Source organism: Propithecus coquereli, unplaced genomic scaffold (assembly GCF_000956105.1).
Source record: "Propithecus coquereli isolate 6110/MARCELLA unplaced genomic scaffold, Pcoq_1.0 Scaffold150, whole genome shotgun sequence".
Lineage (NCBI taxonomy): Eukaryota > Metazoa > Chordata > Mammalia > Primates > Indriidae > Propithecus > Propithecus coquereli.
Window position 1 is genome coordinate 2,121,658 of NW_012139414.1, and position 24,064 is coordinate 2,145,721.

At 41.4% G+C, this 24,064-nt stretch overlaps 1 protein-coding gene across 1 annotated transcript in view; it reads right to left on the reverse strand.

The window, feature by feature from the left end:
- GTF2IRD2B (GTF2I repeat domain containing 2B) overlaps positions 1 to 24,064 on the reverse strand; it is a 51,588-nt gene that overhangs the window by 17,992 nt on the left and 9,532 nt on the right. Inside the window, exons 3-9 of the mRNA XM_012640337.1 lie at positions 19,852 to 19,990; positions 13,453 to 13,572; positions 11,387 to 11,570; positions 11,187 to 11,215; positions 10,312 to 10,366; positions 9,905 to 9,948; positions 5,286 to 5,363 (exon numbers count right to left, since the gene is read on the reverse strand). Coding sequence (XP_012495791.1) covers positions 5,286 to 5,363; positions 9,905 to 9,948; positions 10,312 to 10,366; positions 11,187 to 11,215; positions 11,387 to 11,570; positions 13,453 to 13,572; positions 19,852 to 19,990 — 649 coding nt within the window. The remainder of the gene's footprint in view (positions 1 to 5,285; positions 5,364 to 9,904; positions 9,949 to 10,311; positions 10,367 to 11,186; positions 11,216 to 11,386; positions 11,571 to 13,452; positions 13,573 to 19,851; positions 19,991 to 24,064) is intronic.

Below are 24,064 nucleotides of genomic sequence, written 5' to 3' on the forward strand. Positions count from 1 at the left end.
AAAAAAAAAAAAAAAAAAAAAATAAGCGAGTGATAATGAAATTCCGACATATGCATGGATAAACCTTGAGGATATTGTAAGAGAAATAAGCCAGTCACAAAGAAATAAATACTACATGATTCCATTTATTAAATACATGAAATATCTATAAATAGGCAAAATCACAGAGACAGAAAGCAGCATGGTGGTTGCCAGGGGCTGGGAGGAGAGAGACGGGGAGTTGTTAATGGGCAGAGTTTCTGTTTGTGATGATGAAAAGGTTCCGGAGACGGACGGCAGTGATAACTGCACAGCAATGTGAATGTGCTTAATGCCACCGAACCGTGCACTTAAGAGGTAAATTTTATGTTTTATGTATATATTCTGCAATAATAAAGAAAAAGTAAATGAGTGTAACAATGACTACTGTTAATTTACTAAGAGGACAAGGACTCTGGTACACCTATCCACAGATAGGGATGGCAAAAATATTGCTGGAGCCTTTTTTAAAAAATTGTATAAATTTATAGGGTACAAGTGTTATCTTGTTACATGTATAGATAGCATATGCAGAAGTCAGGGCTTTCAGGGCATCCATCTCCCAAATAACACACATTGTACCCATTGAGTGATTTCTCATCATCCATTCCCCGCCCCCGAGTCTCCACTGTCTATTGTTCCATGTTCTATGTCCACATGTACACACTATTTAGCTCCCACTCAGAAGTGAGAACGTACAGTATTTGTCTGTGTCTGAGTTGTTTCACTGAAGGTAAAGGCCTCCAGTCGACCCATGTTGCTGCAAGACATGATTTCATTCTTTCCTACAGCTAAATGGCATTCCATTGTGTATATATACCACAGTTTCTTTACCCAATCATCTGCTGAAGGACATTTAAGTCAATTCCATATCTTTGCTATTATGAGTAGTAGTGCTGCGATAAGCATACAGTGCAGGTGTCTTTATTTTATTTTTAAATTTTTTATTTATTTTTGAATTTTTTAAATTAAAAAAAAAATTTTTTTTTTTTTTTTTGACAGAGTCTCGCTGTGTCACCCCGGCTAGAGTGCAGTGGCATTGTCATGGCTCACTGCAACCTTAAACTCCTGGGCTCAAGTGATCCTCCTGCCTTGGCCTCCCAAAGCAGAGTCTTAAATTTTGATGAAGTTCAATTTATCTATTTTTGTTGTTGTTGCTTGTGCTTTAGGTGTCATATCTAAGAAACCACTGCCAAATCTAAGGTCATAAAGGTTTATATCTATGTTTTCTTCTAAGAGTTCTATAGTTTTAGCTCTTACCATTTAGGTCTTTGACTCATTTTGAGTTGATTTTGGTATATGGTATAAGGTATATTTTTTTGCATATGGATATCCAGTTGCTCTAGTACCATTTTTTGAAGAGACTATTCTTTGTCCATTGAATTTTCTTGACACCCCTTGTTGAAAGTCAACTGACTATGAATACATAAGTTTATTTCTGGACTCTCAATTCTATTCCATTGATTTATATGTCTATCTTTATGCCAGGACCACAATGTTGACTACTGTAGTTTTGTAGTAGATTTTGAAATCAGAGAGTGTGGGTCTTCCAACTTTGTTCTTCTTTTTCAAGATTTTTTTGCTTATTCAGGGCATTTCTGTATCTTGGGAATGTCTTCAAATCCATGAACACAGGATGTCTTTCCATTTATGTAGGTCTTCTTTAATTTCTTTCAACAATGTTTCATAGCTTTCAATGTATATGTCTTACATTCTTTGGTTAAATTTATTCCTAAATATTTTATTTTTATTTTTATTTTATTTTTTGTGATGCGTTTTAAGTGAAATTTTTATAATTTCATTTTTGGATTGTTCTTTGCCAACATATAGAGATAAAATTGATTTTTGTATATTGATCTTATATCCTGCAACATTGCTAAATTCATTTATTAGATGTAATTTTGTGTGTGTGTGTGTGTGTGTGTGTGTGTGTTGCTTAGGATTTTCTATATATAAGATCATGTCACCTACAGATAGAAATAGTTTTACTTCTGCCTTTTCAATCTGGATGCTTTTTTTTGCCTTGCTAATTACCCTGGCTAGAACCTCCAGAACAATGTTGAATATTAGTGGTAAGAACAGATATCTTGTCTTGTTTTTGATCTTAAGGAGAAAGCTTTCAGTCTTTCACCATTAAGTATGACATTAGCTGTAGGTTTTTTGCAGATGCCTTTTATCAGGTTGAGAAAATTCTCTTCAGTTCCTAATTTGTTGAGTGTTTTACATCATAAAAGGATATTGCCTTTTTCCTCCATCTGTTTTTTCTTTTCTTTTTTAGAGACAGGGTCTTACTCTATCACCCAGGCTGGAGTGCGTAGCTCACTGCAGCCTACAACTCCTAGGCTCAGGTGATCCTCCAGTTTCAGTCTTTGGAGTAGCTGGGACTACAGGAGTGCACCACCATGCCCAGCTAATGTTTTTTAATTTATTTTTTGTAGAGATGGGGTCTAGCTATGTTGCCCAGGCCAGTCTCCAACTCCTGGCCTCAAGTGATCCTCCTGCCTCAGCCTCCCAAAGTGCTGGGATTATAGGCATCCAACAACTATTTTCAAATGCCTTTTTCCTACATTTATTGAGATGATCATATGGTTTTTGTCCTTTATTTTATTAATGTATTGTATTCTACTGATTGATTTCCATATGCTGAACCAACCTTGCATTTCTAGGTTAAATCCCACTGGGCCATAGTGTATAATCCTCTTTATATGTTGTTGGATACATTTGGTAGTACTTTTCTGAGGACTTTTATGTCTATATTAATAATGGATATTGGTCTGTAGTCTTCTTTTCTGGGGATGTCTCTGTCTGGTTTTGGTGTCAGGGTAATACAGGCCTTACTGAATATGTTGGGAAGTGTTCCCTGCTCTTCTATTTTTTAGAAGAGTTCATGAAGGACTGGTATTAATTCTTTAAATGCTTGGTAGAATTAACAAGTGAAGTCATCTCGTCAGGGCTTTTGCTCGTGGGAAGTTTTTTGACTACTAACTCAAACTCTTTGCTTTTTATGTGACTATCCAAATTTTCTATTTTTTTCTTTAGTCAGTTTCAGTAGTTTGTCCATTTTATCTAGGTTACTTAATTTGTTGGCATACAATTGTTCATAGTGTTTGTGGTAGGCAGAATGTCGGCTCCGCAAAGATGTCCAAAACCTGTGAGTATATTATGTTACACAGCAAGGGGGAATTAAGGTTATAGTTGGAATTCAGTTGCTAATCAGCTGACACTGAGAAAAGGAGATTGTCCCTACATCATCTGGGTGGGCCCAATGTAATCGCAGAGTCATTTAAATGTGGAAGAGGGAGGCGCAGGAGAGTGACGTGATGAGAGAGAGACAATGTTAATTCCTTAACCCAGGGCCTCTGCATCCATCTTTCTCCTTGCCTGGAAGGCTCCTCCTCCAAATTATGGCTTGTAAACCTGGTAGGAAAACTGAACGATGTTGATATTCCTACATCCACAGGTGCTAGGAGGCCTGGGCACAGTGCATCTCAGCAAAGCTTGTACTATACATTCTCCATTCCCATGGGCCCTGGAGATGGGTCCCTGTACTTGCAGAAGACCTTATAGAACACCTGTGAGCTCCACATGGGCCAAGATATATGTATGTGTGTGTGTCTGGGGGTTTTCTGAGAGATCTGTGCTGCAGACAGAGCACGAAGTCCCGGCGGGGGTGGGATGGGGAATCAGATTTTCACATAAAACTCACAGGAGCTTCTGAGCACTGTGGAGCCAAGGCTGACTTTACCGGGTGGCTTCCCAAGGACCAATTCCCATTCTGAGCACTTCACATGTGCTACCTTTGTGGACTTAAAAATTTCCTCCTCACTTAAAGTATATATAAAGACATCAATACTTCCATATGTGAATATTTAACCTAAATGGTTACAAAAACATTCAGTGCTATGGAATACAGTCTATTATGTCAGTTTGAACCGTTTTGGCATCAAGAAGGAAGCCGTCCAACTTAGAGAGTCTCTGGGAAGATGAAGAGCATGGGGGTGGGGACAGGGGAGGGAGGGCGTTAACAGACGCTGGTTTGGTTTTCAGAGAATAACTCTGATAGTGGGAGCAGAAGGATGGCCTGAAAGGGAACCTCTGCCTGGAGGACGGGAGACTGGTCACAAGGGACTTGGACAAGCCGGGTCAGGTGGGGAAGGATAAGGGGGAGGTTGGCCCAGGACAGAGCAGTGACAACAGAAATAATCATTGGTCTCTGTCTCTAGATTTTATGAAAAACGGTTTTTAGTAAAACTTATGGAGCTACTTAGTGCTGCTGGAAAATTGCAAGATTAAGATTTTGTAGCAAACATTTCAAATTTGATAATAATGTTTGAGGAATTAAATTGTAAATTTTCTAGCACTCTGCCTATAGTAACAGAAGAGCTCAAAGATAAAGGATCTGAGTGTTGGACAAAAGTCAGCTTAACAACATGCTGGGGTTCAGCAGGATTCTGGGTCTTTGCATAGAGGACCCGGCCACGTTAGTGCACAGATTACCCACCTGTGCCATGTTTGCAAGTGTGTGCATTTCATATGAACTGTCTTCTGCTCCCCACTGGTTGATGTCAATGAGGCAATAATAATTAAGGGCAGGCATTTGAATTTCTTATCTCTTTTCATTTTTTTTTTTTTTTTAGAGACAGGGTCTTGCTCTGTCACCTAGCTGGAATGTAGCGGTGTGATCATAGCTTACTGGAACCTTGAATTCCTGGGCTTAAGTTATGTTCCTGCCTCAGCCTCCTAAGTAGCTGGGACTATAGTCACATGCCACCATTCCCAGCTAATTAAAACAAAAAATTTTTTTAGAGATGGGGTCTTGCTATGTTGCCCAGGCTGGTCTGGAACTACTGGCCTTATTGTGATCCTCTTGTATCAGCTTCCCAAAGAGCCGGGATTACAGGCATGAGCTACTGCACCCTGCCTCTTTTAACTTTTAATATTTTCTCAGTAGCAGAGAGGACAGGGTGGCTAGGAGAGGATTAAGGGGGAAATATTTTGGAACACACAAAATAAGAATATTTAATAAACTCAAGTAAAATGAATCCTGAAATACCTTTACATTCACATGCCTAAGAGCATATGGATTTAAGTGAATGAGAATCTATTTTATAACTGTAAGATTATTTTCCCTAAATGGCAGTATGCTAGATCCTAGGTAAATGTACATGGATCTATACATTCCTAGCCTGTTTTACAGATGGGTGGTCATTAAAATTTTCTGTCACGAACAACTGTTGGAGAAGAAAATTATTACAAAACAGTATTACCTTGCATATTATATTCATAGTAATTAGGATCTTCTGATTCTTTCTTGACTGACACAGCTGCTGCTTTCAGTGAAATGCCTTTATAATGAGAATTATAAAATTATGTGTTAGGTTAAACCTACTAACAGAGAAATAGGACCAGCCAAAAAAAGTTCCAGGTTCTGTTTTGATTAATACAGTAACATTATAATCAGTAAAAGAACTTGTACTCACTGCGAACAAAATTTGGCTTATTTATACAAAAATACAAATACTATAAATATAAAAGAATATAAATATGTAAGGTATATATTTATGTATATCTTTATATATAAAATAGTACCAATAATATCCATATAAATTCCATATGCAATGAGAGCAGGAGGGAGGGAGAGGAGGATGAAGAAGGAATGGAGGGAGAGCTCAGTTTCCAATTCCAGGCCCAATTTTGGGAAATTTTCCCTTTCAAGATAGCTGAATATAAACATGCATTTACATGAAAGGCCATAAATATTCTCCTGTAGTGGGACCCGAATTGGCACGTACATCTTAATTCATCCATTACAATGGGACAGATTTCAAAACCCTTCTACACTGGTAAAACCAAAGGCCTCTACCAAAGACAGGTGTGGTAGCTGCAAAAATTAGCCACAGGCTTCTCCCATTCTGGAATGTGTGCTTCATTACAATGTGTCTTCCCCACACCTCTCTTCTAGAAGTGGAGTCTACTTCTCTGCCCTTTAAATCTGGGCCTGGCCACGTGACCTGCTTTGGCCAATGGGGCATCCCCTAATGAGACGTAAATAGGGGCTCGAAAAGTTCTTGGGCATCCGTGTCCGCTGTTTCTGGAACCTCCTGGCTATGGGGACGAGCCTGGGTGCGTCCTGTAGGATGTGAGGCCATGAGGAGGACGCCCTGCTGTCCCGGCTGAGGCCCTGACCCATGACCATCCAGCCCTTGCCACGCCGGCCCAGCCAACACACGTAAATGTGAAGAAGTCACTGTTGATGCCCCTATATTTTGGGGTGTTTTTTAATATAGCAATAGATAACTGATACTAAAATATACATATAATTTAACCAGGAATGTTAACAGCAGCAAAAGCAAAAATTGTGTCGCAGCTTAGGATTCACAGTTTAGCATTAATTTACAAGAGGGGGCTTCCGAAAACCTTTAACAACTCTGCTGATATAAGGATAGTAAATCTGGATATTAAAAATGTGATTATCAAAAAGAAAACTCTGGTAGAAAACGGAGGAACAGAGTGGACATGGCTGATGGCCATATTTTTGAAATAGAAGATTAAGCTCAGGAAACCGCTCAGAAATGGGACAAAAAGGTAATCTGATGGCAAGATGAAAGGAATACTGACAAATGGAGGCCACTTATGCATAAAAAAAGAAAAAAGCTATTTATGTGTGTGTTTGTAAGTGATCTGAATTTTCACAACATGGTTAGGAGTTGCTACCCCTAAAATGGGGATGGGATTTGAGGTGTGCAGGGGGGATGGAGTTCTTAGGGGGAAGCGTGGAAGGGTGAAGATGGACTTAGTTATTACTACTTATCACTTAGTGGGGTTCAGGACACGGTATCCCAAAATACAGCACCTTGGCATTGAGAAAACAGAAGCAGGAAAGTCTCTCTCACCTTCCCCTCACTCTACTCCCCTGAAGCAGGCCAGAAAACCCTCAGTCCAGAGGTGCCCTCCCTACATCCAGAGGAAAGGAACATCCCTATCTTAGGAGACACAGGGACACAGAAGAATCTGCACCAAAGGCCTTGCCAATTCCCCCCAGATCATTCCCATGAGCTCACACCCCCTGTCTGATTCCACACGACTGTCCGCTCTTCAAACCTAAGCCCCCACATACACAGGTTGCCCTGTTCCTTTGGTTCTTCATTTCTGAAAGTTCCTGTGTCACGCAAAACATATTAAATCCATTTGTATGCTTTTCTTGTTAATCTGGCTTTTGCTATGGGTGTCTTAGCCACAAACCAGCAATGGGAAAGAAAGCTATTTCTTTCCTCCCCTACATACTAGTCTGATTTTTTTTCATTTCAAACATGTATAATGTTTGTACTATTTTGTAATAAATTTTAAATGAAAAGTGCAAGTCCCCGGTTGATTACGCACTAACAAGTCTACTAACAGAAACGTTTGATAAACACGTGTTCTCTAGCTGCGCTGTCAAGAAGATTCCTTTCTAATCCAGGCAATTGGAACCAGATTTGACAGTCACAGCATGTGCTCGAAATGCTAATGACAACAGATTTACTTTGGCCTTTCTTAAAATGAAGGAGGGAAGGAGAGAGGGAGAGAGAAAAATAAAAATAAAAATTCAAAACCGGTGAGATACTTGTTTTGTGTAGCAGGTGCTACACAAATATCACAAGAAATAAGAGCGACTGATGGCTGGCTCTTGGGAGCCTGCGGGCAGCTGGAAGCGATTCATATTGCATCATGAAACGCACAGTGGAAAATTATATTAATAGTGAGCATATTTTTGTGTTCAAACTGAAACACATCTCCAAAGAGAGGCCGCAACAAAAGAGGCTTATTTTAACTCATCCGGCCCAACAGCTGGGAGCCAGGGGAGGGGCAGGGGCTCTGTAACAGGGGCCTAGGGAGACTGATAACCTCTCACGCCCATGTCTTCCCAGTTTCTAAGAGAAGCCCGTGCCTTGGGGGTTTTAAATTCTCCGTGACCATCCAAGACACAGGCAGAACACATCTGGGCTTTGAAAAGCATCCGAGGCTAAAATTAAATGGGCAGGAGTTTGAGGCCTGTCATGTCGTAAATAAGATTAAGACTCGACAGCTGAATTCTGCTGAGCTCAACTACTTGGCATGTTTCTTACCGTCAACTCGTGTTAGTTTCACCTGGAACCACTAAAGCAGACAAGCACCATTTTTTTTCAGACTCACATTTGTTTTCTTTTATTTTTAGAGACAAGGTCTCACTCTGTCGCCCAGGCTGGAGTGCAGGGGTGTGATCACAGCTCACTGTAACGTTGAACTCCTGGATTCAAGTGATCCTCCTCCCTCAGCCTCTAGAGCAGCTGGGACTACAGGTGCATGCCACTACGCCTGGCTAATTTTATTTTTTGTAGAATTGGGGTCTCACTATGTTGCCCAGGCTGGTCTTGAGCTTCTGGCCTCAAGCAATCCTCCTGCCTAGACCTCCCAAAGTGCTGGTGCAAGCCACAGTGCCCCGCCCACACTGGCTTTTGAAGATGGGGCTTCTACTAAACACGTTTACATGGGGATGAAGGGACATGTGCACCTACAGTTGTGGCAAAAAGACCCTTAAGTGTGACAAAGGAGGAGTGAGGCCAAGGAGGTGGGTCCACCTGTGTCCCAGGCCCCTTTTCAGTGATTCCAGAAGTACTGAGCATAAACCATCCCTTGATGGCCTTCGGGAGGCTGCTGCTCTGACTTCATTTTACTCATGCTTAAGCCCCTATTTTCCCTTTTTCTGTACATTTTCTTCTTAATACAGAACACTGTTTTTCTTTGGGATCAACTTAGATTGAATTTGAATTACATTTTGCACTGTAAAATATTTCTTGGCTGCTTTTCTAAGCATTACAAAATTCTAGTTTTACCCTCCTATAGCCAGTTGGTGTTCATTTTTATCTTTTTGAGTTTTACTTTTATGTACTTAATTTTCTAAACTTTCCCCCTTTGATGCTTTCAAGTATTTTCCCATCCCTTGATGGAACATTTAAATTTTTAAAAAATTTTTCTGGCCGGGTGTGGTGGTTCACGCCTATAATCCTAGCACTCTAGGAGGCCGAGGCAGGAGGATCCCTAGAGGTCAGGAGTTCGAGACCAGCCTGAACAAGAGCGAGACCCCGTCTCTACTAAAAATAGAAACAAATTAGCTGGACAACTAAACATATAAATAGAAAATAACCGGGCATGGTGGCGCATGCCTGTAGTCCCCGCTACTCAGGAGGTTGAGGCAGAAGGATTGCTTGAGCCCGGGAGTTTGAGGTTGCTGTGAGCTAGGCTGAGGCCACGGCACTCTAGCCAGGGCAACAGAGTGAGACTCTGTCGCAAAAAAAAAAAAAAAAAAATTAAAAAAAATTTTCTATTCTTAACCTTGTAACATTTTTCCTCTAATTAATGCTGGTTTTCTTTTTGTGAGGAGTGGGGAAGAGGCAGGGATGGGGGGTCACCTACTCTTATCCGACAAAGAGGGATTTTTTTCTACTATACATCGTCAGAACGTACCTGTATTGTGAAACATTTAGAAATGACAGAAGAGTGCAAAAAAGCAGTAAAATATGTCCGAAAATGAAAACATTCCTTTATTTGTAAGTCAAAGTTATAATTCCAAATTGGTATTCAAAATTCTGTACTCATTTCAAAATCACGTTCTAATTTAAATATAATTAAAATAATAATTTGTCTGCAAATACATCTACTTAATAACATCTTAGTACCTAATACTGAATTAGAAGAATTAGAAAGCTCTCTTTCCTAGATCTTTGAGTAAAATATGATCATTCTGCAAATAAGGTTGCAGTTGAGGTTAATTAGCGTCCTGGCGATCATTTTTTTTTTTTTTGGTAAAACAAAAGAGTCAAATGATGACCTGTTAAATATTTGATTCCAAAAGCATCAGTGTACTTACCAGAATCTTCCATGGGTTCAGTTTTCACATTGATGGGGTCACAGCTGCAAGGAGAAGGGAACCCTAGTCAAGACAGGCAGAGAGAGGACCGACCACAGGCACTTGCGCCGAATTCAAATGCCTGGGTCTCCAGCCCTCCGATTCGCCCCCATCAACTGAACGCAAAACTGCCTCAACTCTAACATTAGTGTTCTTAATAATTTGTTATGAAATTAAAGGTGTCAACTGAAAATAGTCTTATAATTCCAAACATCCTTTTGGATAAACAATATAGAACAAAATAAGGAAAAGCAGCATATTAACCCTTCATATTGTACTTCAGATGTTATAAGGCAGCCTTTCCACAGTCTAAAAACTAACACTCTGTGGTCAGACGTGGATTACATTTTTTATTATTTATCCTCTACCTTTTGCTTGGCGATACCACTGATTCTTCGGCATCTGTTACCATCACAGGACCACCTGTACGGGAATTAAAAGACATATACTAGCCCCTTTCAGCACCTTGAAATATGACTCACATTCAAAAGCATATAAATTGAAAGCAAAAACAGAGAAAACAGAACTCCCAGCTGGAGGTTATCACGGAATAGGAGTGGGGGAAGACACCAACGCAAAGTGGCCTGGGTTCTGGGGCCATTTGCATGGGCAGCATGGGGGGTGTGAGGAGCTTCTAGGCTGGAGCAAAGGTGTGTGGTGGAGCCTTGCTGCAGCAGCTGGGCAACCTGGAGCAAGCCACTAACCTCCCTCTGCCTCTGTTTCCTCACGAACATGGCGGTTGAGCGAGGATTAGTGAAGACATGCACAGAGATCAGAACAGTGCCTGGCACAGCTTAAGCACTAAGTAAGTGTCAGCTGCTATTGCAGTAGTCCCTCCTCATCCTTGGTCTCACTTCCCCTGGTTACCCAAGGTCAACCAAGGTCTGGAGATATTAAATGGCAAATTCCAGAAATAAACAATTCATAAGTTTTAAATTGCACGCTGTTCTGAGTAGTGTGAGGAAAACTCGAGCCTGTCTGCTCTGCTCTGCCGGGGCCATGAGTCGTCCCTTTGTCGGGCGTCTCCACGCTGTCCATGCTCCTGTGCACGAGGACTGGAGAGGTCTTCCTGCCCTCCGTGGTCCCTGAGCCACGAATCCCCTACAAACATCTGACCCTCCACCCGGGAATACCTCCTCAATGAGGAGAAAGGAGAGAATATCAGAGCTTGCATTTTAACTAAGGAAGCAGAAGTGGTTTGGCAGCTTGGAGTGGCCACCGAGCCTGAGAAGCTGTCACTTACCCAGCTGACTCTCTGGACCTAGGAAAGGTCTGCAAGAAAACCAATACCATTACCCAACATGAACACACAAGAAAAACAGTATTACATATCTGAAAAATCAACTTTTCAATGTAACAGGACATAATTAACAAATTAATTAAAATTGGGCTGTCATATTATCTTTAAATGAACTAAGGTTACAAAGGGGCAGAGCATGTCACCTGTTTATGATAAATGAAATCCCTTCTTTGTTCTCCAAAATCCATTTCAGGGTTGCAAGGTCATAATTCTCAGGGTGTTGAAAGGCAACTCCTTCCGGAAGCCCCTGCACTACCACAGCTGCCTGGTCTTGTAGCATCTGCTCATAGGGAACAGGCACCATCGCTGTAGTCCCTAAGGCTTTACCTAAGAGAAGAGGCAAAACATCTTTTTTGTTTTGTTTTGTTTTTGCTATTTTTGAGACAAGCTCTGCTGCCCAGGCTGGAGTGCGGCGGCATGATAATTACTTACTGCAGCCTTGAATCCCTGGGCTCAAGTGATCCTCCTGCCTCAGCCTCCCAACTAGCTGGGACTACAGGCACGTGTCACTACGCCCGGCTAATTTTTTTTGTTGTTTTTTAGAGATGGGATCTCACTATGTTGCCTAGGCTGGTCTCGAACTCCTGGCTTCAAGTGATCTTCCTGCCTCACCCTCCCAAAGTGCTGGGATTACAGGTGTGAGCCACCGCACCGGCCCCAAAACATCTTTAGATGGTATGAGCATAAGACTCTACTAGTTTGATTTTTTTTTTTTTTTGAGACAGAGTCTCACTCTGTTGCCCAGGCTAGAGTGCCATGGCATCAGCCTAGCTCACAGCAACCTCAAACCCCTGGGCTCAAGGGACCCTCCTGCCTCAGCCTCCCGAGTAGCTGGGACTACAGGTATGCACCACCATGCCGGGATTATTATTATTTTTTTTTTTTGAGACAGAGTCTCACTCTGTTACCCTGAGTAGAGTGCCTTGGCGTCAGCCTAGCTCACAGCAACCTCAAACTCCTGGGCTCAGGTGATCCTCCTGCCTCAGCCTCCCAAGTAGCTAGGACTACAGGCATGCGCCACCATGCCCGGCTAGTTTTTTCTATATATTTTTAGTTGTCCAGCTAATTTCTTTCTATTTTTTAGTAGAGATGGGGTCTCGCTCTTGCTCAGGCTGGTCTCGAACTCCTGAGCTCAAATGATCCACCTGCCTTGGCCTCCCAGAGTGCCAGGATTATAGGAGTGAGCCACCACGCCCGGCCTCTCCTAGTTTGATTTAATGTAATAAATAAATACAGACGGTGCCATTGGTTTTGAAGATATCCTATTTATCTATACCCTGAGTTAATATAATTCCCAAAGGGCCAAAATAAAAAATTTATACAATGTTTTACTTTAAACCTTCACACAAGAGAAAATAAGAAGTCTTTTTCTCCATTTTCTTGGAGGTTGCACAATTTGGGGTACTCACTCTGGCACCCCTAGGGCTGCAAGGAGCACCCCTTGGTTACCTCGGCTGCTGCCAAAAGAGGATGAGAGCCCCTCACCCAAAGCTGAACTGACTGACAATATGTCGCACCATGTAAGGCAGGCCAACTTGCCAAAGTTACGTCATCAGCATGGCCCCAAGTCACCGTCTGGGGCTATGTCAGTTTCTCTGCACTGGCTGGAGAGCCCCTAGGTGCTAGAGCCCCATTTCTCACAGAGAAGTGTAACCTGAGACCCCAAAATACCCCATGCTGGAGGTCCCCAAAGTCAAATGCTCACAGGGACCTGCGGGTCACAGATATGCCTGAAGCTGTCCAAGAATGACAGCAGGTCCTTATGTTGCAATGAAGTACAACACCGGCACCGTTTGGGGTTATCAGGTTTTTAAAACACTGTGTAGGTATATATTTTTAAACCTCTGTCTTCCTGCCCGTGGAAAGGCATGGGTAGGTGGGGAGACAACTGATGGGCGAGGGGGTGACAGAGGCGACACTGAATGTCTTTAACAATTGCACTGGCCTCGGGGTGGGGCCCTAAAATGAGACGAAGGAATGAAGACTGATCCACACGGACGTGTCAATGGCTCAGAAGACGCAGGATCCAAATCATCTTCTGTAAGAACACTCGTATCTGGTAATTAACAACTGACTCTTCACTTGATGAGAACGTAGGTTCTAAAACGTTCGAAACCTTCTAAGTAGTCACACCAACAGAACTGTCTGTGACACTGTCCTGTTTCCTCCGTGAATCCTTTAGAGAATTTGTGCTTAAAGTGAACGTTACCGTAACAACAGCAGAAATAGTCCTCCACGGCTTTCCGGAGTATCTCCGTTTCTCCGGAGGGGACCTGCAGCCCGTTCACGGGGCAGGGCGGTTTCCTCTCCCGCGGCCCCTCTGCAGCGCCTGCAAACGCATGATTGGCACCAGGTCAGTGTCTAAGCATTTGCGCTGCACACTGCCTTACTGTCTGTGTGTCTGGTATTGAAAGGAAAAAGGAGGAAAAAAGAAATAAATATAAAATAAGATCTTTTAATTAAAAAAAAAACAAGAAAGAAGAGGGTATTTATGATGGATAGGATAAAGAACTACAAAAAATTCAACAGACAAGGAAATAGTAGTCGTATAAAGGAAATTATAACAGGAATTTTACTTGTTATATAGTTAAGAGTAACAATAACTGTGTAGGAAGACCATCCCACTGAACATACTCAGGACCAGCCCCTAATCACATGCTGCTCCAAAAGTTTTAAAACTGATTGTTTTAATCAGGGTCTAGTCAGGAGACAGAAACTGCACAGAAATTTGAACAGGGAGAGTTTTATAAAAGAATCATCGACTAGTGACAGGGGATTAACTACCAAGGGGTACTGAGAGCTCTACAGAGTACATAAGCAGCGTGACTCCTGGGCCGAGGCAGAGCACCCGGGAAGGAACACACTAGGAGAAGGGGGTCCCCCGGGGCTGAGGTCCACATCTCTTGGGAGAGGATGTGGCCACGGTCCCCTGGACCGCAGGAAAGACTGCTGGGGTGTCTCAAGTGGTGTCTGGCAAGCAGGGACCTGCTGTCTGGAGGTGCCAGTGGAAATCACTTGCAATTTGACCAGTGGGTAGCTGCAAGACCTGCTGGGTGTTATAGGGAAGATGTGCTCTAGGGTGCTGCTGGAACTTTCTGGAAGCTACTTGCAAGGTGATGCCAACAGAATTTGCTGGGAAGCCACCATTGGGAGCACTGATGAAATTCCAAGGGAAACTGCCTGTAGGTATAGGGTCACTGAAATTCACTGTGAAGCCTCCTTCTGGAATTTTCTGGGACTTCTGTGAGATTTCTGGGAAGCTGGCTGGGTACCAGTAGAAGTGACTGGGAAGCTGTGTGTGGTAGGAGGGCCACTAAAACTCACTGGAGTGAGTGCCACAGGGTACCCTAGTGTTGTTGGTCCTCGTGTGCAGTGAAAGCCCCCTGGAAATGGGAAGAGAAGTTCCTTCCTCCTCCAGTGTTCCCCTGAGCCCTCTTCCAACCCAGGGGAACACTGTGCCAGTTGCCACAGGAGAAGTGTTCACAGGGCCCAGCTCCAATATCAGAAAGCAGGGCAAAGAAGGGTGAGCTTGCAGCAGAGAGGCAATAAATTGAGAACGGTCACACTGAAAACTGTCACACAGTGATTTCTTGTGCAAGAGAGGCCCAGACAACAGAGCTAAGTTTTAAGGTCAAACGTAAGGCAAAAATCGTGTGTGGACAAAATTATACCTAAAAACCTTCAGTCATCCATTAGGTTGAGAATATATAGTTTTGTGTATACACTTCTGCAAAGCAATTCTTGTGCATGTTCACATTTCAGAGCCAGTAAATTAGGCTGAAAGAATGAAGCAGATGAAGCCCTGTATGTGCTTGGCCATTCAAACAATTTTGGCTTCGAGGTAAAGTGAGAAGTAAATAGAGCATTAGAGAACTGACAATACTGCCTGCAGGGTTTGCTCAGGGGTAAACCATAGCCTAAGGGACAATCTTGCCCACTGCCCGTTTCCGTATGAGCCATGAATGGTTTTTACATTTTAAAATGGTTAAAAAAATTCAAATGAAGATCATTTCATGACATATGAAAATTATATGAAATTCAAATTTCAGTATCCATAAATAAAGTTTTCTTGACCACGTGTGTTCATTTACATATCACCGATCGCTGCTTTCGCACTAAAATAGCAAGTTGAGAAGCTGTGACAGAGATTGTGACGGGCACCCCTAGATTAAAAAAATAACTATCTGCATTACAGAAAAAGTTTGCCAACCCTGGTCTAATCGATATTATTTTAATATTAAGTACTTATAACCCTAATATAGTTTGACTGGAAATTTCTGTTGTTTTGAGTATAAAATTACTGAATCAACTCTTATACCAACAGGGATTTGGTTTCTAACTTCAGAGGGAAGGTAAATGTGTTTCTGATGCAATTCCCCAGTAATTTTTCCTTACTTCTAAAACAACATCTGAAGAAACATCACATATTTGAGAATCACACCCAGTGCTCTGGTTTCAGTAACAGCAGAGAAGTGTGTATCCGCCAACGTCAATGATTAAGATCAACGATTGGAAGGCACTGAGAACAAGCAGAAGCCCAAACGGGAAGGAATGCTACCCTGAAAGGAAGGGCTGCACACATTCTAGGTGACATTCATGTTTAACTGGCTTTTTCCCTGTGGGGAAACTCCTTAGTTCCTGTAACACCCACGGAAATAGAACTCAGCCCAAAAGCAGCAGTCTTAGCAGAGTGACGAAATCTATGCCATAGGTTGGGACTGTCATAGTGGCTGGAAATTGAGGAGGGAAATCCTGGAAAGGAACAAGTCACAGAGGTGGGAGCCCCAACATTTCATACAGACTCCCCTCAGAATCGTGACTGGCCCCCAAACTGCCTGAGACTCTAAGGAAAAGCAACGTTTGGAAGCTAAGGAGCTGAGCAGAGATTTAAACCTTCATGTGGTGCTGGGAAGACAGGGTTTAGGATTTAAGTCTTGCCAAGTTAGAGAAGCTGGTTAAGCACCTTGTGAAACCCAAGAAGGGTCACATGTTAGGAGTGAGGGCCACTTTCCAAGACTAAGAGTGATGCCCTAGGACAAAGGGAAAAACAAAATAAACTTGTCCACACGAGGTCAAGGTGACTTGCCAATAACTTAACTGCCTGCTAGAACAAATCACAAGGTTATGTAGCAGACTTTACAATGGATCATGCATAACACCTGGTATAAAACACAGAATTAACAGAGATGTGAAGAAGCAGGAAAATGTGACCCATGACCAAGAGAAAAAACGTCTAGAGCGGGGAGTGACACTACACATTGGTAGTGTTAGCTACTCAGGAGACTATGGTGGGAGGATCCTTTGAGCCTAAGAGTTCAAGGCTGTAGTGCACTATGATGGCACCTGTGAATAGCCACTGCACTCCAGCCTGGGCAACACAGTGAGACCCTGTCTTGGGGAAACAAACAAAAAAAAGCCTACACAAGCAGACCCACAAATGACTCAGATGTTAAAATTATTACGTTACTCAATGATCTTGAGATTTAAAAAAAATTATCACATAAGAACTTAAAACAAAGCCTGGCACAGTGGCTCATGCCTGTAATCCTAGCACTTGGGGAGGTCAAGGAGGAAGGATTGCTTAAGCTCAGGAGTTGGAGACCAGCCTGAGCAAGAGTGAGACCTCATCTCTACTAAAAGCAGAAAAATTAGCCAGGCTTTGTGGCACACACCTATAGTCCCAGCTACTTAGGAGGCTGAAGAGGGAGGATCACTTGAGCCCAGGAGTTTGAGGTTGCTGCGAGCTACGATGACACCACTGCACTCTAGCCAGGGCAACAGAACAAGATTCTGTCTGAAAAAAGAAAAAGAAAAAGAAAAAAGAAAAAGAAACAGAAAAAGAAAAAAAGAACTTAAATGCTATGACTACATTAAAAAATTCACAGGGGCTGCGAACAGAATGGGTGAATATTAACTGTGAAGAAAAGAGGGAAGACTCAAATAACTAAAATCAGAATTGAAAGAGGGAACATTACAACCAATGTCACAGAAATAAAAAGGATTATAAGAGAAAACTATGAACAATTATATACCAACGAGTTGGACAGCCTAGAAGAAACACGTCATAACCTACCAAGACTGAACCATGAAGAAACAAAAAGTTTCAACAGATGAATAATAAGTAAGGAGAGTGAATCAGTAATCAAAAACCTCTAACAAAGAAAAGCCCAGTACCAGATGGCTTCAACGGAGAATTCTACCCAATATTTAAATAAAAATTAAAGCAAATCCTCCTGAAACTCTTTCAAAAAACTAAACGGGAGGGAATACATCCAAGCTCATTCTAGAAATCCAGCATTTCCCTGACACCAAAGCCAGACAAAAATACTGTAAGAAAAGAAAACTACAGGCCTCTATCTCTGATGAACAATGATGTGAAACTCCTCAACAAAATACTAGCAAACCAAACTCAACAGCACATTAAAAGGATTATGCACCCAGACCAAGTGGGATTTAGTTCTCAAATGCAAGGATGGTTCAACATATGAAAATCAACCAATGTAATACACCACATTAACAGAATGGACAAAAAAACCACATGATCATCTCAATTGCTACCAAAAAGCATTTGCAAGATTCAACTTTTCAGGATAAAAAGACTCAACAAACAAGGACTAGAAAGAAACTACCTCAACTTACTAAAGACCATTTATGAAAAGCACACAACCAACATCACTCAATGCTCAAAGACTGAAAGCTTTTCCTCTAAGATTGAAACAAGGAAGAAATGCCCACTCACCCCACTTCTATTCAACACAGTCCTAGCCAGAGCAATTAGGTAAGAAAAATAAATAAAAATTGGAAAGCAAGAAGTAAAATTATCTTTGTTCATAGATGACATGATCACATACGTAGAAACCCTAAAAATTCCACATAAAAAACTATTAGAACTCATAAATTCAGCAAAGTGGCAGGATACAAAACACACCAAAATCAGTTCGTTCCTATATACTAACAATGAACAATCTAATCTGCAAAGGAAAGAAAGAAAACAATTACATTTATAATAGCATCAAAAAGAACAAAATCCTTAGGAATAAACCTAATCAATGAGTTAAAAACCTATATGCTGAAACTACAAAACATTGCTGAAAGAAATTAGAGAAGACACAAAAAATAGAAAGACATCTTGTGTTCATGGATTGGCAGACTTAATGTCGTTAAGATGTCTATACTACCCGAAGCCATCTACAGATTTATTGTAATCCCTATCAAAATCTCAACAGCACTTCTTGCACAAATTTAAAAAATCCATCCTAAAATTCATATGGAATCTCAAAGGACTCTAAAAAGCCAAAACAATCTTGAAAAAGAAGAACAATGTTGGAGGAATATTTCCTGATTTCAAAACATATAATAAAGCTACAATAATCAAAACAGTGTGGTACTGACATAAAGACAGAGACCAATGGAATAGAATAGAGAGCCCAGAAATAAACCACTGAGCAAAAAACATTAGTAACTATGAATCTTAAAAAAAAAAATCTATAATTAAATTTCAATGATTAGAAATTCAATTGGCATCTGACATTAATGAATTGAGAATACGCTTCTTGCTTATCAATTACACATTCACTGTATTATTTTAAAATGGCTTCATTTTTGAATCCTGACAGTGGAGACCCTAATTTGGGGTCTTGGAAGTCAATCTGAATCAATCTATCACTCAATTCCCCTGTCTCATCTATCAACATACACAGATACACGTACATACGAAGGCTGTCGGGAAAGTATTATTAATGTAAAGTATTATTAACGTAATGAGAACAGTTACATGGCTGGATACTTTCTGGACAACCCTCGTATATACATACGTGCACATGTATATATGTATAATCTTGGATAGATATTTGCTCTGCAGTACATACAAACACACACACGCATGCATGCACACGCACGCACACACACACACACACACACACACACACACACACACCCCTGCCAAGCCCGGGAGATCTCTCTCTCTCTCTCCATATATATGCCCTTAAGCCCTCTGACAAACCTTTCTGGGATTTTTTTTTCCTTTCTTGGTCCCAAGGAATACGCAATACTTGGTAAATAACCTACAGTGGTGGAGATCACCACCATAAAAGGTGTAGGTCTGAACACCTTAGAGTAGTTTCTCAACATATGCTCACTCACACTGGACATATGCAATGCACCTTGGTATATTCAAGGCTCTGAAAGTGCCACAGTAAAAAAAAAAAAAGAGAAAAAGGAGTACCAATATAATGGTTATAAACAGAGAATAATACACAACAAGCCTTGGAAAAGTTGTTTTCCCTTTCCTTTGGGAAGGACTAAGGTAAGAGTATTTTATAAAATGTGGGTTTGTTTTAGGAATTAAAAACAATTTGTTCTATGTTCTTGAAATTTATTCTACAAAACTAGAGTCCTGCTGAGGACCTAGCACAAAACACACTGACCACTTGTCTTGGCCTCCGCAGTGCTAAGCAGCTATTCATTTCACATGCCAACTCAAAGGGGATGTGTCAGAACCATTTTCAGGAGAATGCTTACAATATCTTTGAAGAAAATATTACATAAGTCTTGCCTGCAAACATTTTAAGATTTATGAAATACAAAGGATAAAATCATGAACACCTACAGTATTTTGCAAAATCTTTTTGGAAATCTGTCCTGGCGTTGACAAAGGCGCATCCTCTCTCGGTTCCGACGACGAACACGTCTGTCTCATACACTGCGATGCAGGCCACTTCTGCCTTGGACTTGGCCAGTTCTTTACACTGAAATAGAAACAAAAAATTATGTTTTTTCTACAAGAGCAGATCCAAGTTTGTGGGGCCCGAGCGGTCTGCTTAAGGAAAAGAACACAAAATGAGGTAGAAAAAGGAATATTTATTTAGAATGAGAAAAATCACTAAGAAAAAACCAAAACAAATTTATCAAGCAAGTGCCATAAACATCATAAAACCCAAAGAACATATTTATTTACTGCCAGACGACTCTCACAGCACACCTTTTCCTACGTCTTTGGCTATACACAATTTGGTTGCCTCTTCACATGACAACAGTTTTATAATATCATTTTCCACACAGAGACTAGAGAGATAATTCAATATTTCCTCTAATGGTTGATTACATTTTTATTATGATAGGGATGCATAAAGTATGAAAATTTACACACATTGTAGCAACAGCTTTATAACCTAAAGACATAATAATTCTCATAAATTCTACAATGAATAACAAATCCTGTTTACAATTTTGCTTGTTTAGTGATGGGAAGAATTTTCCACAGACTAGCTTCTGCCTCTGTACATTTTAAACCTGTTTCTCCTCTGAGACCCACACACTTCTGGAGTGCGGCACTATAGAATACGTTCATACCTCAACGTGACCCCCAGCCTTGCATCCTGACGTCGCGCTACTGGGGAAGTTGGCACAGTGAACTAGATGAGTATTCCTGGAAACCATTCCTCCCCTGGGAGTCTAGCAGTAACTCGCCTATATACAGAAATAACAGCAAGCCACATAATGCCATTCGACTAAAGCTAAATGTGTCCCCCACCTCAGCTTCCCTTATCCATACCCCAAAGATGCCCATGAACACTCCAAAGTCTCCTGACTCAAGGGTTGTGGCAGGCAGAGTTATGGGCCCTCAAAGATGTCCGTGTCCTGATCCCAGAGCCTGTGAATATACTGTATTACACGGCAAAAGGGACTTTGCAGATGTGATTACGTTAATAATCTTGAGATGGGGAAATTATCCTGGATTATTTGGGGGCCCCAACATAACCACAAGGCCCCTTATAAGGAGAGGAGGGAGGCTGAAGAAGGAGCTGTGACAACAGTATCAGAGGTCAGCATGGAAGGGGGACACGGACGAGGAATGCAGGTGCACTCTAGCAGCTGTAAAACACAAGGCACGATTCTCCCCAGGAGCCTCCAGAAGGAATCTTGACACCTTCATTTTAGCCCCATAAAACCCATTTTCTGACTTATGACCTCCAGAACTGTCAGATAATAAACTGGCGTTGTTTAAAGCCACTAAGTTTGTTGTGATTTGTTACAGCAGTAATGAGAAACTTAAAGGTGCTATGGCAGAGAGGAAGTCAGAGGGGAAGGACACAGCAACTTTAACTAACCAGGGTTAATAAAATATCTTACTTTGGCGAATTTGACAAAAACGTGTGCACACATATCTCCAGGACCTCTCCCAAGGCCACAGAAGGGCCCAGTGCAACGGACGGGCCCAGGAGCTAATGCAACATTAGCTTCCTGGCAAATCTACCTCTGTTTATGTCAAATGAACCAAAAATTCCTCACTTAATCTATCTGAAATATACAATCTGGTATCAGGTGAAGTTTCCGATTTTTAGCCTTACTTAGGTTATCATCAGTAGAAAAGATCTTTTTAAAAGCATTCTTTTCATTGTAAAATATGCATATGATAAAAATTTTAGCAGATACAGAAAAGCACACTAAAGAAAAAGAAATCACCTATAATCCCATTACCCACAATAACCACTGTACACATTTTGAAATATGCATACATGCATATATAACTTTTAAAAACAAAATTAAAAGTATACTCCTGTGTATAGGCTGGTATTCTGATTTACTTGCTTAACATTAATTTTTGAACCGTGTCTCAAAATGCAAGTAAATCATTCTGAAAAGCATGACTTTTAAATGAATATATAATATTGTATCCTATGCATATATAATTTAACTATAACATTACTGGAAAGTTTTTTCCTATTACAAATAACACTATAGTAAATGTCCACGAATGTAATTATTTCTGTGCATGTTTGATTATTTCCATGGGATGGAATCATACAAGTGCAACACCTGAGACAAAGGATGTAACTTCATTTAAGGCTCTTGAAACATATCACAAATAGCATTTTGGAAAGGCTTACCAACATTGTGAGAGGAGCGTGTCACCTTACCATCACAAGCATCAAGAAGCATTATTTGTGGGCTAAACTTAGTGACTTGCTTCCCAAATATTAATAATAACTTTACATGGAGAAACATGGTAGACACTACCTGTATTACTCAGGGTTCTCCAGAGAAATAGAACCCATGGAGATATATAATAGATAATGAAATTTAGCATAAGAAATTGGCTCATGTAATTATGGAGGCTGAGAAGCCCCACAATCTGCCATGTGCAGTCTGGAGCCCCAGGAAAGCTAGCTGTGGAGTTCAAAGGCCTGAGAACCAGGAAGGCCAAGGTGCACCAGGGGTATCAATGTTCAGGCAGAGAGCAAATCCAATCTTTCCTGCCTTTTTGTTCTTTTCATGCCCTCAGTGGATCGGATGAGGCCACCCACACTGGGGTGGGCCACCTTCTTTACTCAGCCCGTCCATTCAAATGCTAATCTCTTCTGGAAACACGCTCACAGACGCACCCAGCAGTAATGTGTGACCAGCTATCTGGGCATCCGGTGGCCCAGTCAAGTTAACACAAAATTAACCCCCATACTACCTTAACCAAGTGACCCAGGTTAACATCACCAGTAAGAAGCCATGTTCATATCACGCACCACCCCCCACATGAGGTGATGAGAGGGGCAATTCACCTCTGCGGTCTTCTTTCCAAAAACCCATAATGCCAGTCTAAACACAAGGGAAACATCAGTGAAATCCAAATTGAAGGAGATTAAGTAAAATACCCAATCAGTACTCTTGAAAACTGTCAAGGTCATGAAAAACATGGAAAGACTGAGAAATTGTCACAGACCAGAGGAGAGTAAGGAGATATGATCACTAAATGTAATGTGGTATCATAGGGTGGATCCAGGAACACAAAAAGAACATTAATAGAAAAACAGATGAAATCCAGATTAAGTCTGGAGTTGGTTATTAGTAAGGGACCAGTGTTAATCCATTAGTTTTGGCAAACGCACCATGGTTATGTAAGTTACGGGTAAGGGGTATACGGGAACTCTATACTAACTTCGTAACTTTTCTGTAAATCTTTAAAGTCTTACTAAATAAAAATTCATTTAAAAAAAATAAAGCTCTTTGGTTGCAGGGCTGGGAGCAGGGGCCTGGGGAGTCAGTGTTTCACGGGCACAGAGTTTCAGCTTGGGAAGACGGAAGAGTTCTGGAGATGGATGGTGGGGGTAGTTGTACAACAATGTGAATGTACTTACTGCCACCAAACTGTACACTTAAAAATGGTTAAAATGGTAAATTTCATATTACATATATTTTACAATTTTTAAAAACTGATTTTCCCAGAAGTAAATGTCACAGCTCACAACCAACACATCAGTAAGTGCTATCAACAGATCTTTCTATTCCGATGGCTTCTCAACATCCCCATCCCTCCCACCAGGTTCGGGCCATGCAAATCTCCCCCACATAAGATGTGATGAGAAGGGCAGCCACAGCCAGCTCACTGCTCTCCTGCCCGCATTCGTGCCCCCATCACCTGACTGTTCACGCAAGACCCACTCCCACATCACACCTTCACTCAAAGCTTCCAATGGCTTCTCATCACACCGAAGGAAAAAATCCAAAGCTCAATAGGATCCAGGTACCTCTTAAACCTTTCCTCTGACCATTGTTCCTTTCCTCACTCCACTCCAGTATTTCTGGACTTCTGGATGTTTCATAAAGACCAAATTGTTCCCCCCTCTGAGCCTTTGCACAAGCTGTTCTCGCTGCTTTGAACACTCTGTCTCCAATACTGGTCTGCCTCACTTTCTTGCTTCATCTAGCTCTTTGCATAAAAAGTGACCACCAAGGCCGGGCGCGGTGGCTCACGCCTGTAATCCTAGCTCTCTGGGAGGCTGAGGCGGGCGGATTGTTTGAGCTCAGGAGTTCAAAACCAGCCTGAG